Genomic DNA, 27,038 nt, shown 5'->3' on the forward strand with positions numbered 1-27,038 from the left:
CAATTGTCACCCTGCTGTTTGATAACCGGAGTTCTACTATATAGTAGCCAAACTCCAGTGCTGAATGTCACCTCTGCTACATGACAGCTGAGTTGAGCTGTATAATACCTGAACACAGGGGCCGATTGAGACAGGTGCACAGCTGCTATTACTATAAACACTGGTTTGCTTTGCCTATGAATGCTAAGGTGTTTAGCTTTCACGGTATTCTCACAGCATCTTTCAAATGACAGCAGAACCATCATGGGTGCATCCAGTCTTTGGCGCATTACCTGGAATGGAGCATCCTGTGCAGTCCTCCTGGTAGGGATTAGTGAGGAGCACAAATTTCGCATAATCCAAATTTTGCACCGTAATGGGAAATTTTGGGAAAAATCTTTATTAATTGTGTTTGTAAACTAGGAACCGTAATGTCATAATTTCATGTAATTTTGTACCAACTTTAGCAGTTAATGGCAAAGGCCCAACACATGCCATTGTCACCAAAATTGCTATGTATGTTAAAGCGGTATAAAACCCTGACATAACATTCAATAAAAACATGTTTTCCTACTTTTTATATGCCATACGGTTATCATATTTGCTTTTGTGCATTATTTTTGTGTATTATTATTCATTTAGAAATGATATGTTCCCAAAGTACAGTTATTTTGCTCTGAGAGCCGCCTTTCCATTTTATTCATAACCGATTTATTCATCTTGAATTTTGAGCAGAAATGCTTTCTGAGTGTCTCTCTGTGTTCAGGAGAGTCTGCACAGTCAGAGAATGTGTCACATTCCTCACTTGATACAATGAAGTAAACACAAGATAACATTATCTCCAGTTCCGATGCTCCATTTTTTTGTATTTTTAAAATCAATTTTCTCAGACTACAAGGTCTTCTTGAAAAATTACTTTTTGACTTTTGCCCGCTCTCCTTAACCTACGTAGCAATGTTAGTGACAATGGAATGTATGGGGTCTTTGCCATTGACCGCTAATGTTGGCATGAAATTATGGAAAAATTACGCTAAATTAAGAATGAATTACACAAAATCAATTGAATGACCAAATCAATTGCAAAAACGTACGCAAATTTAGCACATTACGATCATAGCTAGTAGGGACTAGGGATCTCAGTGGTAAAGTCAATCAGTGGATTCAGTGTTCATAGATCACAGGGGAAAAGACCCTTTGCCTCTTAATGATGTCATTGACCTTGTAATGACCTTTTCACTTTTGAATACAAGTGTAAATAAATGTATTAGCGGCTGCTTTTACGATGCGCTAGTCTATAAACCCATGAATGGAAGTTACTGTGGAATAAACATTGTCATTGTAATTTAATTATTTTTTGTCTTTTGCATTTTGAGTAGTCTAATTAGTTTGTTCTGCTAAAACTGGCAAAATAACACATCACATCTTAAAGTCGTTTGTAACTTGTTTGCTGGCAGCCATGTGGCTTGCCAGAGTCTGTATGAGGAATTAATGCAAAGTAATTACATTTATGCTAATTGAACTGTAAAACTGTAAGCTGATGCTTCTTAAAGCTAAACTCTGGGTTCATCTAAAATGAGCCTGGGTTACCCAACCCCCTCCCACTGATGATTCCTCCTTCAATTAAACCAAGACAGTACCATTATTTTGATGTAGAAGTGGCAGTCATGTGACTCAAGCATCACTAGCCAGATCACCGATCGGATCACTGAGCAAACCTGTTTGATGTGTTCCTATCATAGCAGAATTGCATGATGCGGTACTGATGGGGAGGAATCCATAACAGGAGGAGAGAGAGAGCTGCAATTATTTGGTACCGTGTTATATCGCTTACATTTTTTATTTGGGCGTCGGATCTCGGTCCGATAAATGGAATATTTTTTAAAGTGAGGTTACTATCGGCTTAGTGGTGTTACTTTTGTCAGAGTTTCTGATGCTTCTGCTGCATTTATTGGCTACCCCAAACGGTTTCCCTTCTTTTTTCTAATATCCAACAAATCAGTCACTCCAAACTTTGATATCTTTAAATACGACAAGCATACGCTCTACCTTAGGCCATTCCCCCTTTGTCCTAAAGCCAAGTTCCACTCCTACTCTATATCCTAAAAACACACTGCCTCTAGGTACGATTATTGTATACTTCCACGCCTTTTGTTTCCACCCTATTCCTCTAGATTGTAAGTTTGTAGGGGCAAAGCTCTCTCACCCTTGTGTCTTGGAATTTGTTATACATTTTATTCATTATGTTACTTTTGTCTCTGTGATCACCAATTCTGTATTTTGTACCAATTCTGTATTTTGCATATTGGTGTTTACCATTGTCTGTATTATTATGTACGCCATGTTTGTTTCTTACTTTGTACAGCGCCACGGAATATTATGGCGCTTCATAAATCAATAATAACTGCTACTGTTCTCACCACCCTTCATATGTCTCAAGTTCCACTCCAACAGCTCTTCTGAGCCAATCACAATCTAAAATGGCTTCCATTGTAAGCTCCCATCTTTCATATACACTTCCATTAAAGAGGCACTGTAAAAACTTTTCAGATACAACATACAATCTTCTTCAATGATTAAAGCAGGATTATCAGCCATAAAATCAAATTCCATTTACCCACTGCTGTGTGTTTGTTGTATAGTCTACATGCAGTCTGCATTGCAAGCTTTCCAATATAACTATAAATGTGTCTGCTGCAATGAATCTTATCTAAGTCAGCCTGGCTCCTTTCTGTTACATTGCCGGGGAGAGGGAAGCTTGTTATCTCTCCTCCCACATTCCTGCTCTTAACTGATTGTCTGAGGGCAGTTCAGTGTGACATGAGGCTGAAAAGGGAAATACACCTCACCCCTCTGCAGAAGCTGCTAAAATACCATCTATGCTGTGCTCACATGTGTTTACAAAGCTACATATGACAGTGCAGTTATGAAGCAAAAAAGCTCAGTGAGGAGAAGTTCTGGCAATGCATACACCATTTCAGGCAGGAGAAAAAAAAGAGTAAGAAAGGAAACTATATCAAGATTGGCTTCAGAGGCAGTAAAGATGGGAATTGCCTGAAACTGTTTTCTCTCTATTTATTGTATAAACTTCACTGAAATCAAAATGTGGACAGTACAATACATATGTTTAATAAGTAGAACAAGTATTCACCTACTTATATGTATGTGTCTTTTTTTCCTGGGGTAGTATGGCTGTCCCTGCTGCTTTAAAGGACCACTATTGCGAAAATCATAACATTTAAAATCCATGTAACATAGACAAATAAGAAGTGTGTTTCTTCCAGAGTAGAAAGGGCCATCAATTTATTTTCCCTTATGTTGCTGTCACTTACAGTAGGTAGTAGAAATCTGACAGAACCGACAGTTTTTGGAGTAGCCCATCTCCTCATGGGGGATTTTACGGGTTTTGTTTAGTTTCAAAAACAGTTAGTTAATGGCAGTTGCTCTTTCCAACTGCCAAAAAAAAGTGTGCAGTGAGCAGGGAGGCTGGCCAGCATCATTGTATAAATCATTTTCAGGGAATGTCTTGATAAAGCAGGCTCATTTTACTCTGGAAGAAGTGCACTTCTTATTTGTGCATGTTCACATGTATTTACAATTTTACAATTTTTTGTGATAGTGGTGCTAAGAGGTTTTTCGAAATTTAAACTGTAACGATAAAGGCGCTTTCAACGTGCGCTTAAACACTCCATCATGGTTGCAACTGCTTTGCATTGCACTGAACCACTTTAGATGATATATATTATGTGTGCAGATATGGAGCCTTTGTATTGCCTGCTGCATGTAAGCAATGAAAGGTGCTGCAGTTTTATCATTAATGCAATGTAATTACATCATTAATAAGGAGAAGAGTGTTGGACAAATTCAAAAAATGACTTTTAGCTATACTTCCCCTTCGTGGGTCGAATTGAAAGCAGACTTTTAAAGTAAAATTAACTTCCTTTTTCCATTTTGGAGTATTATTTCAAATGGAATTTTCAAAAAGCAATTATGCCGACTTAATTGTACTCGATTAGAAAAAATGCCAACATGGGATGGAACGTAGGCTGTGTGAGTAATCCGCTGTTCAGATTACGATATAAAATCATTAAGCGCTGTGAAATGATGATGATTTTCTGCGCATATATATTCTGATTTTCTCATTCCACCCAGCTTAAGTAATAAGGACACTAATTATTTTAGTTTTTATTCATAAAGGACATTCATTCTTCAACATCGAGAGGTCAGGCGTCCTTATCTGACAAGGTAGTAATGCATGATACACAAGCTCTCCAAGCAATCTATGCAATTCATGCTTTGCTTGCGAGAATAGGCCCACATTATTTGTGACATAGAGTTACTCTATCCTATTACTGTATGGAATAGTTCCAGAGGCGTATCTACAGGGGTGCAGGCATGGCATGTGCCATGGGCGTCTCATACAGTAGGCGCTGCTCCATAGCATCCTTGGCATTCTCCATATAGATTCTACTTTTTATCTGGGGGAATCTGCTGCCTGGTCACATTATTTGGGGGGCAAGCTGTCTAATTTTTATTTTGGGATATGTACAGGCTGACCTACTGTCATATTACAGACCATGCTTCACTTGAACGCTGCACTTGAACTTGAATACAACCAATTCAACTGAAACTAGACCTGGATGGTGCCCTCAGGCCTGGAGCGGATTTCAGTGTTACAAACAAAAGAGGTAGCAGCAGGTTGGCAATACAGTTGTGGAGCAATAGTGCTGAGCTGTGCACTGATGACTGATCCATGAACATGTGTCCTCTCAGATGAATGCCGACAGTGTGCTCTAGCAAAAAGTCTTGCAAACTGGCATTAGTAGAAAGAGGAAAGCTGGCACTGCTGTGAAGTGCCAACTTTTTATTGGATACAGTTGTGCATCAAATGTGCAGTAAAAACATCATCAAGTAGAGGCAGGTAACATACCATTAGGATGATCACTGGCACATGGTGTGGCGGTGGGTGCAGGGTACAAGAAAAGCCTAGCCAGGGTACAAGAAAAGCAGGCTTTTCTTGTACCTTGCACCCACCACCACACCATGTGCCAGTGATCATCCTAAAGATATGTTACCTGCCTCTACTTGATGATGTTTTTACTGCACATTTGATGCACAACTGTATCCAATAAAAAGTTTGCACTTTACTGCAGTGCTAGCTTTCCTCTTTCTACTAATGCTGGATTTCAGTGTTAGCCATAGGTGTGGTTTTCCCTAGATACGCCTCTGAATAGTTCCCACATCTCACTTCCTTGGGCTACTAACTGGTGTCCTTCATTCTGAGTGCAAGACATTATTGGCTTCAGGGGCGTAACTAGGAATCACTGGGCCTCCCTGCGAAACTTTGGATGGGGCCCCCAAACTCCCCCCCCCTGCTTTCTGCACAGGTAAACTGAGAACCAATGTTATTCAATTGGCTAGTGCACACTGTAATATGTTTTCCCAATGCAGATAAAAACAGACAGCAGTGAAGCACTGCACACATTTTCTCTATTTGCGCCTGTGATAAATGTGCATGTTCACACATACAGACACACATGTTGTGCAGAAAATACATACAGAAAAACCGACAGATGAGTGTGCTCCCAGCCTCAGCTTATTACACTCACTCTGTCCGGAGCAGAATTGGCTCTGCAGACTACTCTAGCATCACTACAGTACAGAGCACTTGGGGATGGGGTGGAGAGGCTGGGGCAGGCATAGTACACAAGAGCCTGCTGCACACTGAATAGGGACTGTCTACAAATCTTTGTCGACAAAACTTTGTCCTTTGATTCCTTATTAGTGGCTGAGCAGATGCAGTCATTAGAACAATTGTAAAAAGAGCAGAAAGTTTTTTCTCTCACTGCCCTTATTTGTCAGTCTCTCAGGACCCCTTCTGGGCCCCTCTGCGGATGCATCCCTTGCAGGGTCTATTGCTACGCCCCTGATTGGCCTCCTTCAACCACAGGTAGAAACATCTTAGCCTTCATAGCATTAAGGACGAGCCTGACTCATCCATAAAAAAATAGCTGGCATCCATAAGGATGAGTCAGGCTCCTCCAGCAATTATTATTACTCACCTGCGGAGTCGCTGACATGTTCCTCTGATGGTGCTGCGTGCGCCCCCTGGTGTCAAGTGTAAGCAGCTTCCTCAAATTGGGTTACAAATTAGTTGGTTTTTTTTGTATTGCATGCATACAAACATCTGTAGTGGATTCCAGTATAAACTTCTAAGTGTAAAAACAAAAGAATAAAAGCTATGGGCACAGCACTACTACCCACAGCAGCAAATATTAAATAAAAAAAAAATCAATAAAAAGGAACAAAAAAAATGCATTTTTTAATATTGCTTGTGGACAGCTTGCAAGACAACAACTTTGAAAGTGTTTACAATATAAAGAAACACTTAATAAAAATTGTACCTCTTTTGGCTCAAAATATTGCATAAATTAAATGTTGAAGAGGTTAAGCTATGCAGACATTCTGGATAAATGTTGCCCAAAATTATCTTTCATGTTTGCTTCAGTTTTACAGTTTCTGCTCAGCTTTCTGACCCTCCCCTCAGCATCATAGAGGGGAGGGGCTAAGAGAAGAGTAGACACAAGAAACCTGAGGAAGACAGTGCTGTTAGGACAGTAACAAAAAAAGTCGCTCTGCTGCCAGCTCTGCAACACTGCCCTGCCTACTTGAGGCCTTCCCACGAATAACCTTCACTTCCACTTTAAGTACCCCTTAATGTGTTTTTTGCTATCCTGAAAACACTGGGATATGTGAGGGTGCAGGAGAGACAGGTACCCAATGCTTACTTATTGTTTTATGGTTGGACTTGATGGTTGAATGTTTTTTTTGTTTTGTTTCTTCAACTAACAACGGTATGTAACTATGTAAAGACGGCCAGTGCCTTGAGGTAAATATCTAACTTTTTCTATTACGTCACGGGTTCACTTTAACCAACATTTGGGGAATTAGTTTCAAGTCAAAATTTGCTATGTTGTCTATACTGTTGGATGAACCAGTCTACTCATTCCGACTCACTCTTAATGAGAGAATTCAGTCATGAATCCGGGAACCACTGAGAATGCAGGATTTATAAAAAAAATTTAGGGACATTTTAATCTTTTTTTCAGCATCATTGTTATGCCACCTTTCTTCTATTGGCTACTAGCTGATTGCCCGGCGTTGCCCGGGTATGTATTTGGCTGGTGTTGGCTTGGCCCACTTTTCTAACCGTAACACACAATGACTCAATGACCTAGTTTGTGAGCTTTGCATTGTTTGGCATCAATAATTTGCATTGAAATGAAACAAATCTGATTGGCTATGGCTCCACCCTCTTTTCTGAATTTGAACCCCAGTCACCCAATGACCAACTGTACCAGGTTTTAAGCTTGTGTCCTTAACAGTGCAAGAATGGCAGCAATTGAACTTTCCCCTTGAAAAGCAATAAATGAATTTGGATTGGCTTTTGTAGGCTACACCCTCTTTTATGAATATTAATCCCAGTCACCCAGTGACCACCTGTGCAAAGTTTGAGAACCCTACCGTTAACAGTGTAAGAATGGCTGCAGTTTACAGTTTTCCCAGTGAAATTTGTATTTGTCTCCGCCCACTGATGACCCTGCATTGCCTGGGTATGTATTTAGTTGGTGTTGGCTTTTCCCACTTTTTCTAACAGTAACAGACAATTACTTAATTACTCAATAACCAAATTTGTGAGCTTTGCAGTCTTTGGCATCAATAATTTGCATTGAAATGAAACAAATCTGATGGGCTGTTTGTGTCTTCACCCCTTTTCTGAATTTGAACCCCAGTCACCCAATAAATAATTGTACCCAGTTTGGGGCTCGTGCCATTAACAGTGCAAGAATGGCAGTAATGAAATATTCCCCTTGAAAATCAATAGATGAATTTTGATTGGCTTTTGTAGGCTCCATCCACTTTTATGAATAATAGCTGATGAATCGGCGTTGCCCGGGTATGTATTTGGCTGGTGTTAGCTCCGGCCACTTTTTCTAACCCTAACACACAAATACTCAATGACCAAGTTTGTGAGCTTTGGGGTCTTCATCATCAATAATTTGTATATTCCCATAGAAATTAAACAAATCGGATTGGCTGTTTGTGGCTCTGCCCCTCTCCGGCATTTGAACCCCAGTCACCCAATGACCAACTGTAGCAGGTTTGAGGCATCTGTTATTAAAAGAGCAAAAGTGGAAGCAATTCAAATATTTCCCTTGAAAGTCAACAGGTGAATTTTGATTGGCTATTATAGGCTCCACCCACTTCCCATAATATTAATCTCAGTCACCCAGTGACCATCTGGGCAAAGTTTGAGAACCCTGCCATTAACAGTGTAAGAATGGCTGCAGTCTATATTTTCCTAGTGAAATTTGGTTTTGACTTCGCCCACTTTTTGTAACCTTGACACACAGTCGCTCAATGACCAAGTTTGTGAGCTCTGGGGTCCTTGGCATCAATAATTTGTAATTTACCAGTGAGATGAAACAAATCTGATTGGCTGTTTGTAGCTCCACCCATTTTCTGAATTTGAACCTCAGTGATCCAATGGCCAACTGTACCAGGTTTGAGGCTTGTGCTATTAACAGTGCAAGAATGGCAGCAATTTAAATATTCCCCTTGAAAATCAACAGGTGAATTTTGATTTTCTTTTTAGGCTCCACCCACTGTTCTGAATATTATTCCCAGTCACCAAATTTTAAGCTTTTGGGTTTCTGCCATCAAAATTGTGTGAATGGAAGCAGTTTATCCAGTAAAGTAATCTGATTGGCTGTTTGTGGCTCCACTCCTTGAGTGGATTTGAACCACTCATGACCGACTGTAGCCGGTTTGAGGCTTCTGCCATTATTAGTGTAAGAGTGGCAGCAGTTTCAATATTTCCCTTAAAAATCAATAGGTGAATTTTGATTGCCTGTTGAAGGTTCCACTCACTTTCCTGAATATTAATCCCAGTCATCTATTGACCAACTGTGTCACGTTTGAGAACCCTGCCAATAACAGAATGGCTAAAATCAATCTAACAAATCTGATTGGCTGTTTATGGCTCCACCCCCTTTAGTGAATTTGGACCCCGGTCACCTATCAGGTAAGAGGCCTCTGCCATTAACAGTGTAAGAATGGTAGCAATGTAAATATTCCCCTTGAAAATCCAATAGGTGAAATTTGATTGGCTGTTGTTGGCTCCACCCACATTTCTGAATATTAATCCCAGTCATCCAGTGGCCCACTGTGTCAAGTTTGGGAACCCTGCCATTAACAATGTAAGAATGGCTGCAGTTTGTATTTTCCCCTGGGAAAAAATGTAGTTGTTGGCTCCGCCAACTTTTTCTAACCTTGACATAGTAACTCAATGACCAAGTTTATGAGCTTTGGGCTTTTGGTATCAATAATTTGTATATTCCCATTGAAATGAAACAAATCTTATTGGCTGTTTGTGGCTCCGCCCCCTTTCTGAATTTGAACCCCCGTCACCCAGTGACTAACAGTACCAGGTTTGAAGCATCTGCTATTAACAGTGTAAGAATGGCAGCAATGTAAATATTCCCTTTGAAAATCAACAGGTGAATTTTAATTGGCTGTTGTAGGCTCCACCCTCTTGAATATTCATCCCATTCACCCAGTGACCAACTGTGCAAAGTTTGAGAACCCTGCCAGTAACAGTGTAAGAATGGCTGCAGTTTATATTTTCCTAGTGAACTTTATTTTTGGCTCCACCCACTTTTTGTAACCTTAACACACAGTCACTCAATGACCAAGTTTGAGAGCTTTCAGGTTCCTGGCATTGAAAATGTGTGAATGGAAGCAGTTTATCCACGAAGAAAGTCTGATTGGCTGTTTGTGGCCCCGCCCCTTTAGTGAATTTGGACCCCAGTCACCCAATGACCGAGTGTAGCAAGTATGAAGCCTCTGCCATTAACAGTGTAAGAATGGCAGCAGTTTTAATATTCCCCTTGAAAATCAATAGGTGACTTTTGATTGGCTGTTGTAGGCTCCACCCACTTTCCTGAATATTAATCTCATTCACCCGGTGACCAAGTGTGCCAAGTTTGAAAACCCTGCAATTAACAGTGTAAGAATGGCTGCAGTTTACATTTTCCCATTTAAAATGAATGGCTGAAATTTGATTGACTGTTTTATGCTCCGACCACTTTTCCTGGATTTGTAACCTCGGTCACCAAGTGACCAACTGTGCCAAGTGTGGGGACTCTGGCTCAATTACTGTGAGAATGGCAGCCTTTTCCATTTTTTCCAGGGGGGGACGCGAGACCCCCAGAACATATCATCCCAGGTAGTCAGGGATCTGTATACCAAGTTTCGTTCAAATCGGTCAAGGCAGTTTCACGTGATCGCGACACACACACACACACACACACACACACACACACACACACACACACACACACACACACACACACACACACACACACACACACACACACACACACACACACACACACTTTTATATATATAGATTACTAGTTCTATTGAATGAAAAAAAAAATGACATGTCAGTTATTATTTACACCGCATTTCATTTAATTCCCTCACTTATTAATATTACAGTAAGTCTTTAGATAGCACCAACACCTTGTGCAGCACTTTGCAAAGTCCATAGTTGTGTCATCATTAACTGCCCTTCAGAGGAGCTCACAATGTAATCTCTCTACCATAGTCATACTCTGCCCTACCATGGTCTAGGGACGATTTGGGGGCATAGCCAATTAACTTATCAGTAGGATTTTCAGAATTGCTGACCATGTGGGCACTCAAGGGGGAAGTCAAGCAGCAGAGGGCATTTTTTCACTGACACATTTGCAAACAATCTACCCATTAAGCTGTGATATACCGTGCTGGGTTTTGCCATTGCTGTTCAAGCATTTTTTGCCCCCTTGTAAATTGTAAACAGAATGTTCTGTGTGGAAATATCGAGCTTATGACATCATTCTGTGTAAGTTTATTGGAAAAAACAATGGTTCCCCTGTTCAACACATTACTGTTCCACTAAAGATTAGTAAGTAAGTAGTAGGAGATTACAGCCCCTTGCACACTCCTTGGAGTTCTGGTTCACCCTGAGCTTGCTGGGCAATCTGTAACTATGTGTTTTCAAGTCCAGAGGCTCTGGAGGTGTGTTTAGCTATCAGGGAAAACAGAGAGATGATTTGCATATTCAGCAGTGATGCATTGTGGGACACCTCAAAGCTCACTCCAACCTGAATAATCGCAAATACCTTCTGTTTTAAGAAGGCATACTTCTGTTTTGCAAAGCATTTTTAATAAGGAGGCTTTTTGACCTCTTTCAGCCCCTTACACACTCCTAGGAGTTCTGGGCAATCTGTAACAAAGGATTTCTGTGACAGTGGAAAGCCCCGTATAAATGACCACTTCCAGCTGCGGTACAGGAATTATCTGTGACCTTCCGCGTCTGGCGCAACAATAAATGTGTGACAGGTTGAGAATGATGGCGGAGTGCTCCTTGGTCAGGTATTTCTCCTGTTACACTACAGTCCGCATGTCTCTCAGGGGGGCTGTAGATCTGGTATCACACTGCAGCCGTCCCACACGCAAGCATAAGAAACTGGAATCCTCAAGGTCATCACGACTGGCTGGCTGTGCGCAGGCTCACGCATCCTTTCTGCTGCTGAGTGATGACCCCAGTGGGGATGGGATTGTGTTCTGCACTGGTGCCAGGATCCAGGCTTTTCTCTCTCTCTGTTGTATGTGTCCCTTCATCTCTCATTCTTTCTATTCAGTAGTGTCCTTCTCTGGGTAAACACAGGACATTGCTTTGGAGGGTGCTATATATATTCTTCACATCCTTCAAGCTCTGCCTTTTTCATCTCCTTTTCCTGTGACAGTCATTCTACAATACAGAGCGCTGTGTACTCATATCTAACATTTTAGTGGGAAACTTGTCTATTCATAAAGCGGCATTAGATCAACAAAGCACACTTTTAATGTTCATTTTTCTTTTTTCACACTTTTTAATCTTTACTTTTCTCCTTCTCTTTATCGGTTGGTTGTTGTTTTTTTTCAGGGGTGCTGCTTATTTGTTAAAGTGCTCTGAAACTCTGACATAACATTTAATAAAAATGTGTTTTACTACTTTTTATTACTCATACAGTTATCATATTTGCTTTTGTGCACAAGTAATATTGTCTGTCTACAAATTACAAGTTTCCAAAGTGTAGTTTATCTTGCCCTGAAAGCTGCCATTGCATTTTATTCCAACTGCTTTTTATTATACATTAAAATCTTCTAATGAGCTATTCTGAGCTGTTTGTGTGCTTGAAGCAGAGAGAGCTTCACAGAGAACGTTTTCTGTTTACACACAATGTAACAATATTGGAATGTAAACAAAGATACTGTTATCTCCAATCTGGATGCGGATTTGAAGCTGATTATCACGACAGAGTGCTTTGTTAAACCATTTCAGTGATGTTCTGACACAAATTTTTTTCTGGGATAGTAGCTTTAAGCTGTAAGGAATTATTTTAGGACAAAATAGAAATGCTGACTTTCAGACCACTTTAAACCCCTTTCGGTTAAAATTACTGCAGAATTAAAAAAAGAAAATTGCAAAATTGAAAATACGTGTGTATGCATAAGTATAAAATATATGACGTTTGTTTCATAATAAAATGCACTATAAAAAACTTTTTTTGTTGTGTTGGTGTTGCATACAGCAGGTAGTAAAAATCTGAGCGATCTGATAAGTTGTGGATTAGTCCAGCTCCTCATGGGGGACTTTATTTTTAAAAGCAGTTACTGAACGGCAATTGCAGAGTCTAACTGACAAAACAGGGGGCAAGTGGATAGGGAGCCCAGCCAGTCATTGTCTTTATATAGGTCCTGTCCAGGGAGTGCTTTTGTAAAGAATAAATAAGGGCCCGTTCACACTGCACGCGTTTCCAGCCGCGTTTTGGAAACGCGTGCAGGTGGCCAAAACGCACGACATCAGACATTGCATAGAGTGCAATGTCTGATGTTCACACTGCATGCGTTCCGGACCTGTGCGGTCCGGGGACGCATGCTGCACGCAGATTTTGCAAAAACGCGTGGCTGTCCCATTCACTTTCAGTGATGGGGTCAGCCACGCAACGCACACAAACGCGGATGGCCATGCGTTCGTACGCGTTGCGGTCCGCACGCGTTTCCGCACGCATGGCCATCCGCATTTCTGATCTGAACGGGCCCTAAAGGAAATATTGAGAATCCACAATTAGCAGATGGATGAGTCCAAAACCTATTAGATCTCTCAGATTTTTACTATCAACTGTGACTTTGGGTTGACTTTGTGACTTTAGGTTGTGTGTTATTTAGGCTTTTAAACATCTAAGTGACTTACATTTTGGCCCAAGACCTGTCAGTGCATTGTAGTGCACAGTGGTTTGCTGGTAAAGCTGACAACTATTACCCCCTTCCCAGCTATGATCCCCTCTAAGGTGAAATATTATCCCGGACCCTCACCAAGCCTTTCTATGTTCTTGAAATCCCCCCCAACATAAATAAACCCTGAACACAGTGTAAAATACCATTTACACTCCATGCCCCAGTAGTTCTCCTACCAAAATAATCCAACTACTATTCCCCCTTCATACCCCAGCATTACCCCCATAAGGTAACATGCCCCAAATAACCCCCTTCCTAACATACAAAACTATTCCTAAACATGGTCTTTTTATACTTTTGCAAAGGCTTCTTGTTTATCACCTTGTCATTATTTAAAGAGTAACTGTCAGGCATTAAATAAAAAATCAAATCTTTATGTTTATCTTGTAAACAAGTAATAAGGGTGCTAACCAGGCAATCCAAAAGCTAAAATCACTCTTACTTTTCTTGTTCATAAATGATCATTCCCCAGTTTACCTGACTCTTATATGGTGTACACAAAATTTTTGTACACAAAAAGGAAGTTGCAGGGCATGCTGGGTTGTCCTTTTTTGCTTGTCTATTTCCTCTCAGACTTAACTAATGCAGCCTGATTGGCTGAAGCCTCTTTCCCTTCTGTTTTCCCCTCCCACACCTTTGTTCCTCTCTGACTGGCCGATGTTTCTCATGCCGAGACAATGCACTTTCTATAGTGAAGGCCGGGCATATCAGGCAGAGGAGAGTAAGGGAGGAAAATACATCAGGTTTGGCTTCAAAATAGCCATACACTTAAAATGAGGAATGAGAAATGCTTTTTTTACTGTAGAAAAATCACTAAAATCAAAACGTGGACAGTGCAATACATACAGTGGGTTGCAAAAGTATTCGGCCCCTTGAAGTTTTCCACATTTTGTCATATTACTGCCACAAACATGAATCAATTTAATTGAAATTCCACATGAAAGACCAACACAAAGTGATGTACACATGAAAAGTGGAACGAAAATCATACGTGATTCCAAACATTTTTTACAAATAAATAACTGCAAAGAGGTGTGTGCATAATTATTCGGCCCCATTTGATCTGAGTGCAGTCAGTTGCCTATAGACATTGCCTGATGAGTGCTAATGACTAAATAGAGTGCACCTGTGTGTAATCTAATGTCAGTACAAATACAGCTGCTCTGTGAGGGCCTCAGAGGTTGTCTAAGAGAATATTGGGAGCAACAACACCGTGAAGTCCAAAGAACACACAAGACAGGTCCAAGACAGGTCAGGGATCAAGTTATTGAGAAATTTAAAGCAGACTTAGGCTACAAAAAGATTTTCAAAGCCTTGAACATCCCAAGGAGCACTGTTCAAGCGATCATTCAGAAATGGAAGGAGTATGGCACAACTGTAAACCTACCAAGACAAGGCCATCCACCTAAACTCACAGGCCGAACAAGGAGAGCGCTGATCAGAAATGCAGTCAAGAGGCCCATGGTGACTCTGGACGAGCTGCAGAGATCTACAGCTCAGGTGGGGGAATCAGAGCCGGATTAAGGCTAAATGGGGCCCTAAGCAAAGTAACTGATTTGGGCCCCCCCATCATGTCGTAATAGAATCAGAAGATGCAGCTGCACAGCAATATGCCGCACACACCGGGCAGCCGAGCTACTGGTTGCTATGGGCAACAGCACGCTTTCCTCTGTGGGTGCACAATGCAGGGAATAGCAGCGGCAAAATGCAGAGTGAGAGATGAATGGCTGGGACATTTGCACTCAGGGGCTGGGGCACCCCTGTGAAGAGGGTGCCAGATATCACAGCAGCAGCACTTTCCCCCTGCATCTCCAGCCTGGCAATAGCAGAAAGCTCTGGACACCGCCAAACCGGAAGCCGTTCCCCAGACAGAATTACATAACCACTCCCACCACCGAACAACCAATTTCCTCCCAAACTAGACAGCCACCATGCAGCCTCCATCCCAGTGAATACGATAGTCCAGCAGAGAAGGCAGCCGCAGTGGGGGAGAATGACAGCACCAGATGAATCACATTCACCTATTGCGATCCAAGCAATAGAGGTCCCGTCATCCGGAGCCCATCTGTCTCCTCTAGAGTGCTGCCGCTCTGTTACTACTACTATTACTACTTCCTACTTCCTGTCTGATCTGAGAATCAGGAAGTTCAGAGCGAGCGGCTGCACTGTAGAAGGGACAGATGGGTTTCAGATGACGGGATCTCTATCGCTTGGATCATGGATAGGTGAGTGAGCATTTGCCATCTGCTGCTATCATTCTTGCTGCAGCTGTGGTTCTCTGTGGGAAGGGAGGGTAGAGTGGGCAGCGGCAGAGTGCACAGTAGCAGGAGGGGGACCTAGGAGGAGAGCCTGGCTCTGAAGACAATCAGCAGCGCACGGCATCATTTGACAAGACAAGACAAATAACATTTATATCGCGCTTTTCTCCTGGTGGACTCAAAGCGCCAGAGCTGCAGCCACTAGGACGCGCCCTATAGGCAGTAGCAGTGTTAGAGAGACTTGCCTACGGTCTCCTACTGAATAGGTGCTGGCTTACTGAACAGGCAGAGCTGAGATTCGAACCCTGGTCTCCTGTGTCAGCAGCAGAGCCCTTAAAGAGGAACTCCAGTGAAAATAATGTAATAAAAAAAGTGCTTCATTTTTACAATAATTATGTATACATGATTTAGTCAGTGTTTGCTTATTGTAAAATCTTTCCTCTCCCAGATTCACATTCTGACATGTTTTACATGGTGACATTGTTACTATGGGCAGATTATGTAGCTGGTCTGGCTTTAACAGACAGCTGTAAGCAGCTATTTCCTGTCTGAACATTGTTACATTGTGGCAGTTTGCCCAGAGTACCGTACGGTACCAGAGCCTCTTGTGGGAGGGGTTTCAGCACAAAATCAGTCATACAGCGCCCCCTGATGGTCTGTTTGTGAAAATCATTATTTTTCTCATGTAAAAGTGGGTATCAGCTACTGATTGGGATAAAGTTCAATTCTTGGTCGGAGTTTCTCTTTAAAGGGACTCCAAGCAGTGCCTGTGGATATGCCTTTAAGCATACCCACAACTAATTCATTACATCCTCACACCTACCAGCATGATGTTTGTAATTATATCCCCCTGGGTTCCTTATATTTCATTGCGTTGTGCTGAATCGAGCTGCCAACTTTGGAGAAAAGTCGTCCTGTGCTCAGAGTCCCTTTAACCATTATACCATCCAGCCACCGCTGACTTTGGAGAAAAGTCGTCCTGTGGCTGCGATTTCGATCGCGAAAATATCAAAAACTAAAAGGCATAGAGCAGCTGTTTATATATCATTGGAAAGAGGAGAAAGAGAGCTTTAAAATGATATGAATCTTTCCATAGTTACTGCACTGCTCAGAGTCTCTTTAACCATTATACCATCAAGCCACCGATGACTTTGGAGAAAAGTTGTCCTGTGGCCGCGATTTCGATCGCGAAAACATCAAAAACTAAAAGGCATAAAGCAGCCGTTTGTATATCATTGGAAAGAGGAGAAAGAGAGCTTTAAAATGATATGCATCTTTCCATAGTTACTGCACTGCTCAGAGTCCCTTTAACCATTATACCATCCAGCCACCGCTGACTTTGGAGAAAAGTCGTCCTGTGGCCGCGATTTCGATTGCGAAAATATCGAAAACTAAAAGGCATAGAGCAGCCGTTTATATATCATTGGAAAGAGGAGAAAGAGAGCTTTAAAATTATATGCATCTTTCCATAGTTACTGCACTGCTCAGAGTCCCTTTAACCATTATACCATCCAGCCACCGCTGACAGGATGGCAAGGGCTGGTTTATGTGCTGATGGGGCCCCTTTAACTCTGAATGGGGCCCCAAGCGACTGCTTTTGTTGCCTGGTCGGTAATCCGGCCCTGGGGGGAATCGGTCGATAGGACAACTATTAGTCATGCACTGTACAAAGTTGGCCTTTATGGAAGAGTGGCAAGAAGAAAGGCATTGTTAACAGAAAGCATAAGAAGTCTGTTTGCAGTTTGCCACAAGCCATGTGGGGGACACAGCAACCATGTGGAAGAAGGTGCTCTGGTCAGATGAGACCAAGATGGAATTTTTGGGCCAAAATGCAAAACTCTATGTGTGGCAGAAAACTAACACTGCACATCACTCTGAACACACCATCCCCACTGTCAAATATGGTGGTGGCAGCATCATGCTCGGGGGGTGCTTCTCTTCAGCAGGGACAGGGAAGCTGGTCAGAGTTGATGGGAAGATGGATGGAGCCAAATACAGGGCAAACTTAGAAGAAAACCTCTTGAAGACTTCAAAAGACTTGAGACTGGGTCGGAGGTTCACCTTCCAGCAGGACAATGACCCTAAATATAAAGCTAGGGCAACAATGGAATGGTGTAAAACAAAACATATCTATGTGTTAGAATGGCCCAGTCAAAGTCCAGATCTAAATCCAATCGAGAATCTGTGGCAAGATCTGAAAACTGCTGTTCACAAACGCTGTCCATCTAATCTGACTGAGCTGGAGCTGTTTTGCAAAGAAAAATGGGCAAGGATTTCAGTCTCTAGATGTGCAAAGCTGGTAGAGACATACCCTAAAAGACTGGCAGCTGTAATTGCAGCAAAAGGTGGTTCTACAAAGTATTGACTCAGGTAGCCGAATAATTACGCACACCCCACTTTGCAGTTATTTATTTGTAAAAAATGTTTGGAATGATGAATGATTTTCGATCCACTTCTCACATGTACACCACTTTGTATTGGTCCTTCACGTGGAATTCCAATAAAATTGATGCATGTTTGTGGCAGTAATGTGACAAAATGTTGAAAACTTCAAGGGGGCCGAATACTTTTGCAAGCCACTGTATGTTATGTAAGAAGAGTAAGTATTTATCTACTTACCGTATATATGTGATTTTTTTTCTGAGATAGTATGACTGACACAGAGGCGTATCTAGAGGGGTGCAGGTATGGCTGCCCCTGTGCCTTCCCATCACTCAAACCTCAGATCAGATTAATTCTGTTATCTGGGAAACATGGCAACTTAATTTATGTATGTAGGCGCACATGGCTTATAGTTAGAAAAGAGGGCAGAGAGGGAATAAGAAGAGATATTTCCAAAAAAGTAACTTTAGCAGTATCCTGAGCCCCAAAACACAAGCAACCATAACACATTCAGAAGGGAATGGGGCTCTGAACAGGAGAAGGGGCGCAATTTCAGTGTTTGCCATAGGCTCTGTATTACCCAGATACGCCCCTGGACTGACAGCTCCTCTTTAAACACCCCACTGTATTATATTTCTCCTGGTGTTATCCCATGCTTAATGATAGTCTACACAAACCTGTGCAACACTAATGGCTCATACACACGGGGTACGGCTGTCGCCGCAACCACATGGCACGCGCGTGTTGCGGCGACAGGTCGCCCGTGTGTATGACGCGCACGCCTCGAACCGTCGCCCGTCGGACATGTCGCCAAGCGATTGACATGTTCAATCGCCGGCTACAGCTGTCGCCGCAACTTCGCCGGAACTGTCGCTAGTCCCGCGTGAGTACGCGGGCTAGCGACAGGAGACCTACGCGAGTGAATGGAGCATCCGGCCGGGGGATGCGCCATTCACAAACAGCTTCCGCCGCGTCTCTGCCTTTCTGGCGAGATGTGTGGACAGCTGTCGCCGGCAGGGAGATTTCGCTCCCTGTTCGCGTGCGCGCATGCTACGGGGTACAATTGTCCCCCGTGTGTATGTAGCTTAACAGTACTGCTAAAGCTGCATACATATAGGCTAGTACACCACAGAGCTGTATACTTGTATTATGGATTCTTTACTGTTAACCTTCATTAAACTATCTGTCTGAATGTTACTGTAGATTTTCATTGAGCAACTGCCTTGCTTATTCCCCTGACTTTACAACATTAACTTTAGTCGTGGTTACTGTTCTTTTCCAGACATCTCTGTCAATAGCCACCTCTCTTCATTTCCTCAGCTTTTAGGGTACTTCTTCCACGTCATTCATTTTCCAAGATCTTCCTGCTGGTCTGAGTTTGGGGACTTGCAATCACACAGCTTCTTACTGTACATTGCACTGTACATTATACATTGTAGACATATCAAATCCATCTTAACCTCTGAGTCTTCATAAAACTGACTAGATTTCCTCCCATTAATACATCATCCAGTCCTTTCGTTTTTCTTCTCGTTGGAACATCATTCTCCTATATTGGGCCATCAATGCCTCTCAAGCCCTTTATTTAAAGCCTTTCAAATAAGTGGATTGCCAGATCCATTCACTGGAATCAACCTGCACAACTATCTTGCAGGTTTGCCACGTGTGTACAAGTCGTTTGAACAACTTTGTTGTTTTTGAATGCGGACATGTAGTGCAGTTTGTGGTTTGGCACACGCAGTATTTAAGTGAGTTTTGATCTAATCTAAGATGTTCCTTCCTTCACTTATGATATTCTAAATATATAACCTATATTGAATTCTATCTAGTGGTGTAGCAATAGGGGTTGCAGAGGTTGCATCCGCACTGGGGCCCCTGGACCAGAGGCAGAGGGGCCCCTCTGGGGGGCCTCCTTCTTCCATCTTATTTAGCTTTTCATTGGTGCTTTTCTGGTAATTATCCCATCTATACTTACACTAAAGAGTGGTATCATTACCAAATGGTTTTCCCCCTCAGATTACACCTCTTACACTAAAGGTGTCCTTGGAACGTTTGAAGGCTTTATACTAATAAAGTGCTTGTGGGGCCCATCTAAAACTCGCACTGGGGCCCTTGGCTCCTTAGCTACACCGCTGATTCTATCCCAAAAAACGAATTATTTAAAGAACCACTATCGCAAAAAATGTAAAATACATGAAAACATAATTAAAAAGTACATTTATCACAGAGTAGAATGTTCCATACATTACTTTCCTTCTGTGTTGCTGTCACTTACAGTAGGTCATAGAAATCTGACAGATCTTACAGGTTTTGGACTAGCCAATCTCCTCATGGGGGATTCTCAGGGTTTTCTTTATTTTCAAAAGCTCTTAGGGAATGGCAGTTGCTCAGTCCAGAATAGTGTTTAACCTCCTGGGCGATAATCTCGAGCTGAGTTCGGGGTAAGCCGCCGCATAGGATTTCTCAGCCCCTGGTGGGCCTATTTCCACACTTTTTGCTTTGTTACACGCACCTAACACTTTACTAGCTGCGTGCACAAGCCGATCGCCGCCGCTCCGCGCCGATTCGTCGCTACCCGCCACGTTAGAGGCCCCCCCCCCCGAGACCCCGTGCGCAGCCTGGCCAATCACCGCCAGGCTGCGCTATGAGGTGGATCGGGACTCCCTCCGACCCCATGATGTGGATGACGTCGATTATGTCATCCCGATCGTCACCATGGCGACGGGGGAAGCCAAACAGGAAATCCCGTTCTGAATGGGATTTCCTGTTTGCTCTGATCGCCGAAGCCGATCGGACGGGGTGGGGGGATGCCTCTGCACAGCGGCTATCATGTAGCTAGCGCTAGGTTAGCTACGCGATAAAAAAAAAAATGTAAAAGTGTTGTGTCGCCTCCCTGGCAATTTTATTGTATCGCCAAGGAGGTTAAACAGGTAGGGGGAGCGGCTGCAAACTTTGTAGAGATCTTTTCCAGGGAGTGCTTTTCTAAAGAATAAATTAAGTACTGAGGATCCCCCATGAAGAGATGGACTAGTCAAAAACCTGTCAGTTAAGTCTGATTTCTACTCTGTAAGTGACAGCAACTTAGGTGAAAATAAATTTAAGGCTTATTTTAATCTGGAAGAAACACAATTTTTATTTGAATGCGTTTACATGTATTTTACTATTTTTCCCTATAGTGGTCCTTTAAAGCACTCTTTGGGGATGAGGGAATAGTAACCTCCCTTATTTAGACTAAAAATATATTTGACTGGGTTGTTATCACATGGTTCTAAAAGTTAAGGGATTCTTGGCTCAGAACAGATTAAAACCTGCTTTCTTCTACAGCCTTTGTCACAAATGGTTAAATGTGAATTTCCCAGACTCTAGCAGACTTCTGATATGCTATCAAGGAGTAAGGACATCATTCGGTGGACAGTCGCTGTCAGTCTACCTGTCAACGTACAACTCTCAAGCATTCAAAAATATGATACAAAGGAGAGATGACAGTTGTCCAATCCAGCCGCGGTGGCCACCACCAGACAGCTTTAGTAAGCTGAAATCTGATTGGCTGCTGAAGGATAGTGCATTTTCCGTGTTAGCCCTTCTCTTTGTAGTACCTTAGCGAATGAGCCCGCTTATGTGGGAGTGTGTATCCGGGGAAAGTACAGCATGGCTTCAGGGTCTACTGACTCATCAACGAGGATCTCCTGTCTGCCTGTGATAGGTGGGGGCTGCGATATAAATAGAACCGCGTACCATTTATAATGAGATTCCGTTTCCATGCAATAAAGCCAGAAAGTCATTTTTCACTTTAGGTACAAAGGAAGATTGTGCAAGATAAGGTTAGATATGGCTGATGCATATGAAAATAAGATGAAAAAACAGAATTCATTTTTCAATTTAGGTACAATAAGGTAATGAATAAAACATGCGCTGCTGATTTACTCTGATCCATATGGTCATCATGCAAAGACATTCAAAATAAAAAGTCAGCAGCAATGTGCAGAGCTCGGTAACCCATAGCAACCAATCTGCAATCATAGTCGGATTGTTCTGATACTGCTGAACTGATTAAAGGTACATTTGACTGCTGACTCTGGGCTGCAGCACTTTACATATAATCTCTTATCTTTCCGCTCCTTTTTCTAACAATACCCATAACTGGGGCCTTTTTCTATTGAAGGCAGAAGTGTATTTTAGCTAGCGCTTAAAGAGGAACTCCAGTGAAAATAATGTAATGAAAAAAGTGCTTCATTTTTACAATATTTATGTATAAATGATTTAGTTAGTCTTTGCCCATTGTAAATATTTTAAATCCCTGATTTATATTCTGACATTTATCACATGGTGACATTTTTACTGTTGGCAGGTGATGTAGCTGCTGCTAGCTGTTTTGGCAGTTGGAAACAGTTGGAAACAGCTATTTCCCACAATGCAACAGGGTTCACAGACAGGAAACTGCCAAGAGTAAATACTTTGTTTGTGGGAGGGGTTTCACCACAATATCAGCCATACAGCGCCCCCTGATGGTCTGTTTGTGAAAAGGAATAGATTTCTCATGTAAAAGGGGGTATCAGCTACTGATTGGGATAAAGTTCAATTCTTGGTCGGAGTTCCTCTTTAAAGTGGACCTGAACTCTTGCACAGAACAGAAGGAAAACAGAGAACTGTTATTTGATCTCTCAGCTGTGTCAGCCGGCTGCCTTGACAGAGCAGCTAATTTGTAAACATAGCAGGATGTTAACCCTATGTCTGCCTCCATGAAAGCAAGAAGTAGACACACTGCAAATTTATTGCAGGAGTTCTGTAATAGTGTTTTTCTACAGGCTGGGTGCACACATAGAAATGCTAGCGTTGCATAAAACGCTGCGTTTTATGCAGCAATGTTAGTCAATGGACGCAGAAAAAGATGCGTTGTACTGCGATTTAAAGTATGTGTTTCGCAAAAACGCTGGTTTTGTTGCATATTATGCAGGATTGGTGACAAAACGCACATAATCAAAGCCTATGGTGATGCATATGCATTGCATTACAATACATTTTTCATGCGTTTAATGCGTTTAAAAAAAAAAAGATCTGATGTGCTTCCGCTTCCTGTTGTCTTCCTAGTGATTTGCATAAATTTAAATATAAAAACGCATATGCATTTTACACATGTGAACCGCAAACACATTAAAACGCATGAAAAACGCAACTGCGTAAAAAAATGCAAACGCACCAAGAACACAGTAAAAACGCATTACAAATCGCACCCGCACCTTCATAAAATGCACCTTTTTCACGCTATATCATATGCGAACGCAGCCTTAAAGTTCATTATGCTGTTGCTTATTTTTTGGAACAGAGAGGAAGTTCTGAGATCAGGCGCGCTTTAGAGGGAACCTGTCATGACATTGTGGACGTTTGTAAAATTCCTTGTTCCTTGGCTGCCATGTTTATCCTGAGAAATTTAAATGAAATTACAAATGGGAAAAAAATAACAATTCCGTAGGTTAGCGTCACATGGTGTCGAAAAAAGTTTTTCCAGCATTTCATTTACGAAATGTATTCTGTGTTTTCTGTTTCTTTGTATCTTTCAAATATAATGATGTGACTTCCACTACTCTTTCAGTAATTCTTGTGATTATGTTATATACATGGTTTCTGCCTCACACTATACCCTCAACACTTCACCGAAAAAATACAAGCTTTTTATGCAGTATTTTAGAAATGCCTGTGCTACGCAGGGTTTGGGGGCTGTTCACATTTGAATTTGCAAGCATTTTGTGGTTCACCATAATCACATTTGTTGGACGTGTGTAATGTATTTTAACAATGTTGAATTTGTTCTGTGCTCTTATGTAGTGGTGCTCAAATACCCCTTTTCAAAATTCGAGTTAGGTCGAATTCGAATAGTAAATTATTCGAGATCAGTCGAATATTCGAGTCGAATAATTTTTACTATTCGATTCGACCTCGGAATTCGAGCTCACTATTCGAGTCGGTATTCGAGCTCATTATTCGAGCTGACTATTCGAAATGGCCTTAAATAGCTTCCAACACTTGTTTTGAGGGTGAATGATGCAAGAAACCTCTTTTTTTCCAAGTAACAACAGCAAGTGATTATGTGGGGATGTTCCTTTAAAAAAAAAAAGTTGAAAAGAGAAGTTGTGTCCAGAAATTTGTTCAGTACTGTATATACTTCTTCTTCTTCTTCTTTATCTTCTGTATCTTCTTCTTCTTCTTCTTCTTCTTCTTCTATATCTTCTTCTTCTATATCTTCTTCTTCTATATCTTCTTCTATATCTTCTTCTTCTTTTATATTGTCTTCTTCTTCTTCTTCTTCTTCATCTTCTTCATCATCATCTTCTTCTTCTTCATCTTCTTTTTCTTCATCTTCTTCATCTTCTTCTTCATCTTCTTCTTCTTCTTCTTCATCTTCTTCATCTTCTTCTTCTTCTTCTTCTACATCTACTTCATCTTCAACTTCTTCATCTTCTTCTTCTTCTTCATCTTCTTCATCATCTTCATCTTCTTCATCTTCTTCATCTTCTTCATCTTCTTCTTCTTCATCATCTTCATCTTCTTCTTCATCTTCTTCTTCTTCATCATCTTCATCTTCTTCATCTTCTTCATCTTCATCTTCTTCATCTTCTTCTTCTTCTTCTTCATCTTCTTCATCTTCTTCTTCATCTTCTTCTTCTTCTTCATCATCTTCTTCTTCTTCATCTTCTTCATCTTCATCTTCTTCATCTTCTTCTTCTTCATCATCTTCATCTTCTTCTTCATCTTCTTCATCTTCTTCATCATCTTCATCTTCTTCTTCTTCATCTTCTTCTTCTTCATCTTCTTCTTCTTCATCTTCTTCATCTTCATCTTCTTCATCTTCTTCATCTTCTTCTTCTTCATCTTCTTCTTCTTCATCTTCATCTTCTTCTCCTTCTTCTTCTTCTTCTTCTTCATCTTCTTCTTCTTCTTCTTCATCTTCTTCTTCTTCATCTTCTTCATCTTCTTCTATATCGTCTTCTTCTTCACTTATTTCTCTTTTCAAATTTTTTTTTTAAAGAAATGCAGCTATTTTTGAGCGTAACAAATAGCTGGTGGCGCACGCATGTTGGAAGCGCCATTGTATGTGCTCCCTGGCAGTGGAAACACACAGACAGCAGGAGGTAAATTCAGCAGCAGGAGGAGGAGGATGAGTGTGTGGCAGCAGGCAGTCAATGAGGCAGGCAGCGTGACATAATAGCCCTGGTACCTAGCGGTGATACCAGGGCTGTAAATAAACACAGCAGGCAGGAGGTCCCAGACAGCGGTCGTGCAGCCCACATTGTGTCCAATACACAACTGGGACAACACAGTTTTCAACCCGGGCACCTCAGAAAAATTAAACCTTTTTTTTTTTTTATGGTTTTGTAGTTTTGGTTTTACAACCAATTACACAGATATAGCTATTTTTTGACGTAATAGCTGGTGGCAGAGTGGCAGCAGAAGGTAAATCTGTGTACCCTGGCGTTGGGAAACACAGACAGACAGACAGCAGCAGCAGCAGCAGGAGGAATGGAGGAGTAATGTGAGCAGCTATTGTTTGACGTAATAGCTGGTGGCAGAGTGGCAGCAGAAGGTAAATCTGTGTACCCTGGCGTTGGGAAACACAGACAGACAGCAGCATCAGCAGGAGGAATGGAGGAGTAGTGTGAGTGTGGCAGCAGGCAGGCAGCGTGACATAATAGCCCTGGTACCTAGCGGTGATACCAGGGCTGTAAATAAACACAGCAGGCAGGAGGTCCCAGACAGCGGTCGTGCAGCCCACAGTGTGTCCAATACACAACTGGGACAACACAGTTTTCAACCCGGGCACCTCAGAAAAATTAAACCTTTTTTTTTTTTTATGGTTTTGTAGTTTTGGTTTTACAACCAATTACACAGATATAGCTATTTTTTGACGTAATAGCTGGTGGCAGAGTGGCAGCAGAAGGTAAATCTGTGTACCCTGGCGTTGGGAAACACAGACAGACAGACAGCAGCAGCAGCAGCAGGAGGAATGGAGGAGTAATGTGAGCAGCTATTGTTTGACGTAATAGCTGGTGGCAGAGTGGCAGCAGAAGGTAAATCTGTGTACCCTGGCGTTGGGAAACACAGACAGACAGCAGCAGCAGGAGGAATGGAGGAGTAGTGTGAGTGTGGCAGCAGGCAGGCAGCGTGACATAATAGCCCTGGTACCTAGCGGTGATACCAGGGCTGTAAATAAACACAGCAGGCAGGAGGTCCCAGACAGCGGTCGTGCAGCCCACATTGTGTCCAATACACAACTGGGACAACACAGTTTTCAACCCGGGCACCTCAGAAAAATTAAACCTTTTTTTTTTTTATGGTTTTGTAGTTTTGGTTTTACAACCAATTACACAGATATAGCTATTTTTTGACGTAATAGCTGGTGGCAGAGTGGCAGCAGAAGGTAAATCTGTGTACCCTGGCGTTGGGAAACACAGACAGACAGACAGCAGCAGCAGCAGCAGGAGGAATGGAGGAGTAATGTGAGCAGCTATTGTTTGACGTAATAGCTGGTGGCAGAGTGACAGCAGAAGGTAAATCTGTGTACCCTGGCGTTGGGAAACACAGACAGACAGCAGCAGCAGGAGGAATGGAGGAGTAGTGTGAGTGTGGCAGCAGGCAGGCAGCGTGACATAATAGCCCTGGTACCTAGCGGTGATACCAGGCCGTAAATGAACACAACAGGAGGTCCCAGACAGCGGTCGTGCAGCCCACATCGTGTCCAATACACAACTGGGACAACACAGTTTTCAACCCGGGCACCTCAGAAAAATTAAACCTTTTTTTTTTTTAAATGGTTTTTTGGTTTTGTTTGTAAAACAAATTACACAGATATATAGCTATTGTTTGACGTAATAGCTGGTGTCAGAGTGGCAGCAGAAGGTAAATCTGTGTACCCTGGCAGTGGGAAACACAGACAGACAGCAGAAGGGCAGTACACAGCAGCCCACTGTAGGTGTAAAATGTGTGGCTGCAGGCGACGTAATAGTCAAAGTGAACCAGGCTGGCTTAGTGAGCAGGAGC

The 27,038-nt window shown here is 42.0% G+C and overlaps 1 protein-coding gene across 10 annotated transcripts in view; it reads left to right on the top strand.

The window, feature by feature from the left end:
• Positions 1 to 27,038, top strand: part of LOC137521675 (serine/threonine-protein kinase BRSK2-like) — a 427,652-nt gene that overhangs the window by 174,107 nt on the left and 226,507 nt on the right. Inside the window, exon 1 of one of the 10 annotated variants that reach the window (XM_068241274.1) lies at positions 4,192 to 4,221. The exons of 7 other annotated variants lie outside the window; for them this stretch is intronic. Coding sequence is in view for 1 of the 3 variants with exons in the window: in XM_068241269.1 (XP_068097370.1) it covers positions 21,654 to 21,708 (55 nt within the window). In the remaining 2 variants the exon portion in view is untranslated. Of the gene's footprint in view, positions 1 to 4,191; positions 4,222 to 21,590; positions 21,709 to 23,374; positions 23,476 to 27,038 lie in introns of those variants that run through there. 2 more of the 10 variants (XM_068241269.1, XM_068241275.1) reach the window with 2 other exon arrangements.

This window comes from Hyperolius riggenbachi, chromosome 6 (assembly GCF_040937935.1).
Source record: "Hyperolius riggenbachi isolate aHypRig1 chromosome 6, aHypRig1.pri, whole genome shotgun sequence".
In the NCBI taxonomy this organism is placed as follows: domain Eukaryota; kingdom Metazoa; phylum Chordata; class Amphibia; order Anura; family Hyperoliidae; genus Hyperolius; species Hyperolius riggenbachi.